The following is a 10,044-nucleotide window of genomic DNA, read 5'->3' as shown; positions in this document are numbered from 1 at the left end:
TGCTTAACTTTGTGTATTATTTTTATCATATGTAACATTATGCATCAACATCACTTACGTTTCATCCACGAAACTAACTATGTTGTTTGTCTGATTGTATGCATCTGTATTCTTTTCATGATCATGTTTCAACACAATCATTTGTATTCATTTCATACTAGATTTCATTCAAAAAATGTACATTTCATTTGTGTATCAAAGCATCATACATAAGGTACAGCATAACATTTCTAATCATAAGTATGGTACTCAAGGTCCGAGGATAGCTCCATCTAGCGAAAACCTTGCTCATCCATACAACACAAGATCCAGAGCAAGGCAAATGGAGGAAGAAAGTTCTCATAGATTTGAAAAGCTAGAAAAAGCTCAGGAAAAGATTGAAAATGAACTTAGCAAAATTCTGGAGGCTCTCAATAATATGAATAAAGGAAAAGGAGTTGAAGGAAGTACAAGCCAGCAAGAAGTGGCTGACCCATTATACCCTTCAGGTTTTGGCCCACCTCAAGCCCAGTCTACCCAAGAGGTCCCACCATAACATTTTGCATATCCAACATGTCTTGGAATGCCATCAGCTTTCAACCCAGGGCAGTATAATAGCTATATAAATCCAGTCTTCACTGAAAAGGCAGCAGAACCAATTTCTGATCTAGATGATGTAAAAGAGAAGGACAAGGAAAAGGTAAGGGTGGAAGCTGAGGAAAGCTCCAAAATTAGCATGCTAGAGCAGAGGCTACGGGCTGTGGAAGGATTTAGCTGTTATAGGTCAGTTGATGCTGCTGGGCTCTGCCTAGTTCCTGATGTGGTTATCCCCTATAAATTCAAAGTACCAAAATTTGAAAAATATGACGGTACAAAGTGCCCCAAAACCCACATCACCATGTATTGTAGAAAGATGGCAGCTCATGCACATGATGAAAAACTCTTGATGCATGTCTTCCAGGATAGTCTTACTGGTTCTGCTGCCAGGTGGTATGTTCAGTTGGATAGAACCAACATTCGCTCCTGGAGCGATATGGCTCATGACTTCATCAGCCAATATCGACACATCATCGATTTGGCCCCTGATCGTTTATCTTTGCACAATCTGGAGAAAAAGTCAAATGAATCTTTTCAAGAATACGTCCAGAGATGGAGGGATATAGCTTCACAGGTACAACCTCCATTGACAGAGAAAGAGACCACAGTGCTGTTTGTTAGCACTTTAAAGCCTCCCTATTATGAAAAGATGATAGAGAATGCAACAAAGAATTTTGCTGACATGGTAATCTCTGGAGAAATTATTGAAAGTGCCATAAAAAATGGCAAGTTGAGAGGAGGAGAAACCAAGAAGACATCAGAAAAAAAAGAAGCTCAAGCTCAAGCTGTGAGCTTTGATAGACAACAATTCGGGGGTTATCAACCCTATCCATCCCATGGTTACTCTCCATACTATCCTGCTGTGAATAATGCCTCATCCTACCCCTACCAGCTAGCCCCACAACCATCTTATTCATCCACTTACCGCCTTAACATTCAAGCTCCTGTAAGAACCCAAATTCGTCCTACTCACCCAGCAAGTGGCTCACGAGAACAAAGAACTACTCGAGAAAAACCTGTATTTGATCCAATCCCTATGACTTATACAGAGTTATATCGAGAACTCTATAATAGCCACTTGATTGCCCCCAGCCATGTGGAACCACTTAAACCACCCTATCCAAAGTGGTATGATCCTACAGCCCATTGTGATTATCATTATGGAATTACTGGCCATTCTACTAAAAATTGCACTGCTTTAAAGTATAAGGTGCAACGATTGATCAATGATGGAATGGTAAGTTTTGATCAGGGAAAAGTAACGGCATCTAATGTTAGTGCTCTGAACGAAAGTCAAGAACAAAAAGGATCCGGAGATTCACAATGAATTGAGGGGCAAGATGTCAATGGACATAAGGCGGGTTGAAGGTTTTTTGTCATTTTAAGATTTCTTTTCGAGTGATTGTTGGATTTCTTTGTGCAATATGATTTCACTTGTTATCATCTTAATAAGGGCAAGTTAATGCATTTCATTACATTTTCTCTTTCACTTGACCATTATTCCATGCCCTGTTATCTTTCATTCCCATTCTTAAATTTCAGAGGATGAATATTTAGACAATGGTAACAATAATTCTGGAATTTAATTTTGAGAACTCATTCACAGAGGAGATGATTTGAGCGAAAATAAAGAGGGTAAGCCATTACCAGAGATGAAAGAGATATATCTTGAAGGTGTGCAATCTTTTATACAAGTTCATGAGCTTTGTTCAATAGATGATGTTCAAGAAAGGTATTCACAATTGAGATGAAAAATGGCCATCTTTCTTTTACCATTTGAAAAACCATTTATTGTTACCCTTTTGAGCTTATCATTTTTTTGAAGAACCCCAACCAAGGATCACCCTCTACACTGGAGGGTAAATTTTGGAAAAAAAAAAAAACACCACAAAAGGTCTCCAAAATGGAAAGAGAAAGAAAAGCAAAAGAAAAATAAAAGCCACACATGACTTGGGACAAAGTAATGAGAATCTTTTGTGTGAAGAAAGAAAAAATAGTGAAACGATGTGGGGGCAAAATGCCAAGTTGTATCAAATGATCCTTTGGTTTTGAACCTTTTTAATACATATTTTGAGCCTATTATATCCCTTTTTTTATGACCCTTCACCTTGGCCTACATTACAACCTTGAAAAGTCCATTTGGATCAAATATGAATACTCAACTTGAATGATCATAGGTTGAGCAAAGATATGCTCATGATGAAGCAATGAAATCATGCTACATGAAAGATATCAACACTGGATGAAAAATGAGAAAAGAAAAAAAAAAAGAAAAAAAAAGGAAAAAAATGAGAAAATGAAAAAATGAAAAAATGAAAAAAGAGAACCAAATTAAAAACCTGAAAGGGTGATTTTGGTACCAAAAAAAAAAAAAAAGATCCAGGTCAAATGGCTCACATGAATGAAAGATCAAAGACATCTGAAGATCCCTCAAAGACTGGGGCAGAGTTCGCCAAGCTCAAGATGACTTCAACTGTAAATGGAATGAGTTTTTGAAAAAGAATCCTAGATTAATGTTGAGAATTGTCTGAATATTCATCATTTGGACATACCATCCATCCCAATGACATGTATCCAATTCACTTCCTTTCCCATTTGCTTTGTACCAAAACAGATCTTCATTGATTATCTTTACCATAATTCACCTTGCCTTCTCTTATTGTTTCACCCCTAGAATGAATTGAAAAAATGCTTGGTTGCATTGTATTTGTCAAAATGATAATAAATGAATGAATATGTGCTTAAAAGAGTCTTGCATTCATTTGAAAAGAAATCTAAGATGATGGTGGAGATAAATGAAGAAATGGTAGAAACCTAGAAGAGATGATTTAGAAGGATATATGATGTGATCAAATGAAGAAATAGGGCAGTGATACAATCAAGTGATGAGTACGAGGATGAATTGGTCAATATGACTTGCAAGTTGTGATTGAATGATGAAGACAAAGTCTGTTTTGGAAAAGTTAATGCTGAGACACCTATGAGTAATGACCCAGTGATGGTGGATGAAACTTGTTTTGAAATTTGTTAGTGCTGAAAAATTCATTGAATGATGGTCAAGTGATGATCGATCGATGAAGCTTATTCCAAAGTATTGAGAAACTGAACAAGGAAGAATGTGAGTGGAAAAGACAAATTGAGAGCTACATTGGTTCGATCCTAGAAGAGCAGTGCAATTGGATCCTTAAGGAATCAAAAGGCTTGACGCCCAAGAAAGAAAAAAAGAGCTTGAGAAACTTGAGTACCATACATTGAACAGGAATTAATTGGCCAACATTTGCATAGCATGCATTGAAAATCATGCACATTGCATAGCATACACTACTTTCAGGAAAGTATAGTGTACAAATTCAAGAAGCAGGGGTGTTCCAACATCCCACATGGAAAAGACAGGTATGAAAAGACTTTGCAAGTTTGAGAAGAAACTTGTCAGGTAAGTTCCTAATCCTTGAAATAGGATGTCTCTTGGTATCAGGGTTGATTTATAAGACCTTTGGGCATAATCTCCTAAAATCCCTTCAAACACAACTTTCAACTCCTTCGGACATGATTGTCTAGGAGTATTTACTTTTTCAAAGTTCGTTGCCTCTGTTTAGAGGAGCAATTTACTTTTCAAAGTTCGTTGCCTCTGTTTAGAGGAGCAATTTACTTTTCAAAGTCGTGGTGCCTCTGTTTAGAGGAGCAATTTACTTTTCCAAAGTCGTGGTACCTCTGTTTAGATGAGCAATTTACTTTTCAAAGTTCGTTGCCTCTGTTTAGAGGAGCAATTTATTTTTCCCAAAGTCGTGGTGCCTCTGTTTAGAGGAGCAATTTACTTTTCAAAGTCGTGGTGCCTCTGTTTAGAGGAGCAATTTACTTTTCCAAAGTCGTGGTACCTCTGTTTAGAGGAGCAATTTACTTTTCAAAGTTCGTTGCCTCTGTTTAGAGGAGCAATTTACTTTCCAAAAGTCGTGGTGCCTCTGTTTAGAGGAGCAATTTACTTTTCAAAGTTCGTTGCCTCTGTTTAGAGGAGCAATTTACTTTCCAAAGTCGTGGTGCCTCTGTTTAGAGGAGCAATTTATTTTTCCAAAGTCGTGGTACCTCTGTTTAGAGGAGCAATTTACTTTTCAAAGTTCATTGCCTCTGTTTAGAGGAGCAATTTACTTTTCAAAGTCATGGTACCTCTGTTTAGAGGAGCAATTTACTTTCCAAAAGTCGTGGTGCCTCTGTTTAGAGGAGCTTTGGTAAAAAAAAAAAAATAAAAAATAAAAAAAAATAAAAAAAACAAAAAAAAACAAAAAAAAACAAAAAAACCAAAAAATGTTGAATTGAGTCTTGATTGGGTGTCTACGTCTTTGCGCAATTTCTGTTTCACAGAAAATGTGCAAAGAGGGGCAGCTGTAGACACCCAATTGGGTCTGGCCCAGATCAATTGGGCCTGGCCCAAATGGGTAAGCCCAATTCAATTTTATCTTGTATTTTTTTTTCTCTTTTCTTCTTCTTTTGTATTTTATGTATTGTATTATTTATTATTATTATTATTATGTATTAATATATGTATATATTTATTTATTTATTTTTGTTAATATTTTGTGTATTTTATTATTTATGTATATATATATATATTTTATCTTTTTTATTTTATTCATTTTTGTATTTTTACTTATCTAATTATATATCTGATATATTTTTTTATTATTATTTATCCTATAATATCTGCTGATTTATCTTCTCTAATTATCTAGTTTTTTATTTTATTTGATTTTGATTTTGGAGGGCTGAGATTGAAGGCTGAAGAATCCCATTGGAAATGAGAATTCAATCAGAAGAGTCCAGTGGGATTCAAAGATTGAATTCCCGTCCAAGGAGGAATTGGGATTGATCAGGAACTCCTGATCAATCCCTATAAAAGGGACTCTGGAACAGAATGCAAGACACACAGAAAACAGTAAGCAAAGCTACTGATTTGAGAGAAAAGGAGGCGTATAGGAAGCTAGGAAAAGTTTAGGAGCGTTCTAGGAGTGAGAAAAAATTTTTAGAGATTTTTGGCGAAAATTTTTTATGGAAATTTCTGGGAAATTTCCAGAATCCGGCGAAAATTCTGGCGAAATTTGAATTTTCCGGCAACAATTCCGGCGAACATTGAAGTTTCCGACGACCTACCCAGTTTCCGGCGAAGAACCCCAGAAACCGGCGATCTTCCGGCCAACTTCCGGCGAAATTTCCAGATTTCGGCGACATTTTCCAGAATCTGGCACCGGTGTTCTTCGGTTTTTAGAGAGAAGGGAGAGAAAAAGGGAAGAAGAGAGAGAGAGGGAGGAGCATTCTGTCGAAAAAACGAAGGAGATTGCCTTTTATACCCTCCCAAAACGACGTCGTTTTGGCCTTAAGTAACCCAGAGGATCCGCGCGTTTTGCCGAACCCGACCCGACCCGGGCGTCGACCCGCTTTCTGACCCTTGCGTGCCAGCCCCCTTCGAGCCGAGCCGAGCCGCCAAGCCGCTCCCCCCGAGCCGTTTCTCTTCCTTGAGCCGAGCCGAGCCGAGCCACGATCCGAGCCGCTCCAGGTTTTTTTTTTTTTTTCTTTGTTTATTTGTTTATTTTATTTTTTATTTATTAGATTAGGTTTATGTAATATTCTTTTTATTTATTTTTTATTATTTTATTTTCTTTAAATAAAAATACAAAATTTCAAAAAAAAATATTTTTGGAGAAAAGTTGAAAGTATTAATTTTCCTCAGAAATAAATTTCAAAAAAAAATATTTTTAGGGAAAAGTTGAAAGTATCAATTTTCCTTGAAAATCAAAATTTCAAAAAAATATTTTTGGGGAAAAGTTGAAAGTATCAATTTTCCTTGAAAATCAAAATTTCAAAAAAAATATTTTTGGGGAAAAGTTGAAAGTATCAATTTTTCTTAGAAATAAATTTTCAAAAAAAGGGTTTTTGAGGAAAAGTTGAAAGTATCAATTTTCCTTAGAAAGAAATTTAAAAAAAAAAAAAAGGGTTTTTGAGGAAAAGTTGAAAGTATCAATTTTCCTTGAAAATCAAATTTTCAAAAAAAATATTTTTGGGGAAAAGTTGAAAGTATCAATTTTTCCTACAAAAAAATTCATTCTTTCCTTCCTTTCTATCTTAATTTTGATTTTGTTTTTTTTTTTTTAAATAATCCGACGACGGAGCCTCTGCAAGTGAAACAGTAGTTCTTTCTTGCATACTCCTGAGGTGAGGGAATTTTCTCAATTTTTTGCTAAAAGTATTAGAGTCAATTGAGAATAATTTCCAACAACTAATTACTTGGTAAAATTTTAAGGCTTTTGGATAACATAAATTTCAGCTGGTACCATCTTTTGATGGGCGTTGTGAGGGTGCTATAACCTTCCTCACACGTAACCGAACTCCCGAACCCTGTTCTGGTTAGCAGATCTGAACCTATTCTTTTAGGGACCCTTAAGCTTAGGTGTTCCCTGAAAGGACAGATTCCATAGGTGGCCAATCGCACCTAGATAAAAAAGATTGGTGGCGACTCCCTAAAAGTCAATGTCTAACGATAGATCCCCGGATCTAGACGTTATGACACTGGACAAAATGATACATCGTATAATGTATTAGCTGGCATATTCCTCTTATGGTTTAAAAAAGAAACATGTAGATAAGAATTAATCGGCAATATATATTTTTACTTTATATATATATGTATGATTCTTCGTTCTCACAGTTATGAATTCCATCTATAAATTGTGGTGTTCAGTACAAAGCTGCACATCAAACTTAAATTCTAAGTCTGAAGAGTAAAGAGCAAGGAAAGATGAAAACAGTTCGAAGGGATGCCCTTAGGCCGGGTGATCACATCTATTCTGATAGGACGTTACGTCTTTACTTTCACCATGGTATATGTACTCTCTCTCTTTTCTATTATTAACAATTTATTAATGCAACTTATAATTTATAGGAGATGAGAATTTCAATCTTCTATGTATAGTTTCTTTTTCAACAATTTTATAATTTTGTTGATGATTATTTATTATTAATTACTACAATTAAGGGTTGGCTTGTGTAGAGATTTTGGCTTCAAATTTGAAGAATTTGAGTCTGGATCTTTTTTCTTTTGATAATTCGGGTCTGGATTTTTAATCAAGAGTGACAAGAAACCAATTTTTAACCATATATTTGGATTGAGAAGTAGTGAGACGAAGATTTGACAACCGATTATATTTTTATTTAGATTTCACCTTCAGTGAAATTTTTTAATTTTATAAGCTAAATTAAAATACTGTCACATGTTCAATTATTTTTATTAATTATTTTTTATTTTTTTATTATATCCTAAAAAATATGTGTTACTCTTTTTTAATCCTATCATCATGACAATCAGCAGGTGTGATAATTTCCCAAAAGTAGAGTCTTACGAAAATTTAAATTTCTAGACAAGATTGCCTTGCATAATTTGGAGTAAAAGGTTGTCAAATCTTGAAATAAATATATTTTAATTTATTTCTAAAAGAAGAGAGACCTTAATTTGACGCCAGGCATATATGTGGGGGATGACATGGTGATTCACCTGATGGGACCAAGCAAGATTTACGACAGGCCACCATGCAAAAAATGTGGGTTCAAGCCACAGACTGGAATCTTCAAAACCTGCCTTGATTGCTTCCTGGAAGGTCACTCACTGTACCGCTATGAATATGATGTCTCCTACTTGGAGTTGCTTTTTAAACACCGTGGTTCTTGCAGCAGTCGGCACTGCAAACCGGCAAATGAAGTTGTCGAAACAGCTCATCGTCTGCTCCAAAACCAGAGCTTCGGCAGCTACAATTTTTTTCTTAATAATTGTGAGGACTTTGCAATGTTTTGCAAAACGGGTGTGGCCGGAAGCCATCAACTAGCAGGCTTAGGTGTACTTAACTTGGTTGGTGCTGTTTACGATGCAGTTGCAGAAGGGATCTATGAGGGCGTGGCCTATAAATAAGAACTCAGAACTGATCACCACCATAATTATCATATAATTCAAAAGCTTAAGAAATTAACTGGCGAAACTCAAAGGACCAAACTATATACACTATTAGTAAGGTTTAGAAACACTTCTATGGAATTACTTTCTCTATGTCTAGAGAGTGTTCTAGTTCCATATATTTATAATGATAATATCTGTACAATAAAAAAAAAAGAATAAATGACAAATAATGTAGTCGAGTTTATGGCTACAGATTAGCCAATATGTCAGCTCATATTACATAAGTTATTGCACAGAATCTGTCATTGGAAGTAAATCATTATTATTCCCCCCTCAAGTTCATGTGTGAGAGGGAATGAATACTCATCTTGGCACGCAATATCTGAAAATGATTTTACGGAAGAGCTTTGGTGAATATATGAGTCAATTGATGAGAAGAACGCACAAAACGAGTAACCAAAGAGCCTTGATTAACTTTTTTAGGAACACAGTGGTAATCAATCTCAATGTGTTTATTTCGTGCATGAAACACTAGATTATAAGACATATAAAGAGCACTGGCATTGTCACAATATAAAATAGATGGTTGAGACAAGTGAACACCAAGATCACGCATGAGAGAGGCAAGCCAAATGAATTTTGCTGCTGTTGAAGCAATAGCCTGGTACTCAGCCTCTGCATTGGATTTTGCGACAGTCTGTTGTTTCTTAACTTCCCAAGATATCAGATTTGCACTAAGAAAAATTGCATAGCCAATCAGATCAACGAGTCAGTGAACAAGTTGCCCAATCATCATTAGAAATTGCATACAAATCTAAATTGGAATATTTAAGCAAGTGCAAGCCATGGTCTGAAGTTCTCTTGACATATCTCCAGTATCTTTTTTACGAGCTGATAGTGTACAACAATGGGTAAATGCAGAACTTGACAAACTGTGTTGACTGCATTGCATAACTCAGGTATTGTAATGGTCAAATATTGCAAAGTACCAACCAAATTACGAAAGAGTGAAGGATTTGAGAATGGTTTCGAATGTGATAAAACTGAAGACTTGTTGACAATTGAGGTGGTTATAGGTTTGCAATCGAACATAACAGCACGCTAAAAAGGTTCATTAGTATATTTTTGTTGAGATAAGAACATCCCACGATAAGTGTAAGACACTTGAATACCAAGAAAATAGTTGAAGTTGCGTAAATCTTTCATCGAAAATTTTGTACTGAGTTGATATGAGATTATTTAAGAGAACAGAATTGCTTCCTATTATGATAATGTCATCCACATATAACAATACGAATATAGTGCCTGTTTCATGCTGGAGAATAAAGAGGGAGTTGTCACTATGTCTGCTGTGAAAACCAAGCTGAAGTAAATAGCGGCTAAACCTTTCAAACCATGAGCGAAGGGCTTGCTTAAGACCATACAATGCTCGATTAAGTCTGCATACATACTCTGGATGCTTAAAGTCTTGAAAACCAGGGGGTTCTTCCATGTAGACACGTTCTTTAAAAAAACCGATAAAAAAATGCATTCAG

General features: G+C 35.7%; 1 protein-coding gene across 1 annotated transcript; it reads left to right on the top strand.

The window, feature by feature from the left end:
- Positions 1 to 7,283: 7,283 nt before the first annotated feature.
- On the top strand, positions 7,284 to 8,833 carry LOC111277873 (protein LEAD-SENSITIVE 1-like). Its single transcript, XM_022864302.2, has 2 exons — positions 7,284 to 7,442; positions 8,082 to 8,833. Exons 1-2 carry the CDS (start codon positions 7,361 to 7,363, stop codon positions 8,522 to 8,524), a joined length of 525 nt encoding a protein of 174 aa, XP_022720037.1. The 5' UTR covers positions 7,284 to 7,360; the 3' UTR covers positions 8,525 to 8,833.
- Positions 8,834 to 10,044: the final 1,211 nt, after the last annotated feature.

This window comes from Durio zibethinus, chromosome 7, assembly GCF_047325235.1.
Source record: "Durio zibethinus cultivar Kanyao isolate XHJ-2024 chromosome 7, ASM4732523v1, whole genome shotgun sequence".
NCBI classification, from domain to species: domain Eukaryota; kingdom Viridiplantae; phylum Streptophyta; class Magnoliopsida; order Malvales; family Malvaceae; genus Durio; species Durio zibethinus.
The sequence above is the reverse complement of the archived record's forward strand: the minus strand, read 5'-3'. Positions and strand labels throughout refer to the sequence as shown.

Bases quoted from the DNA above. Each gene is read 5' to 3' on its own strand.
- LOC111277873 (XM_022864302.2), top strand. From the start codon at position 7,361: ATGAAAACAGTTCGAAGGGATGCCCTTAGGCCGGGTGATCACATCTAT. The intron at 7,443-8,081 runs GTATATGTACTC...ATTTGACGCCAG, and splicing joins ACGTCTTTACTTTCACCATG to GCATATATGTGGGGGATGAC.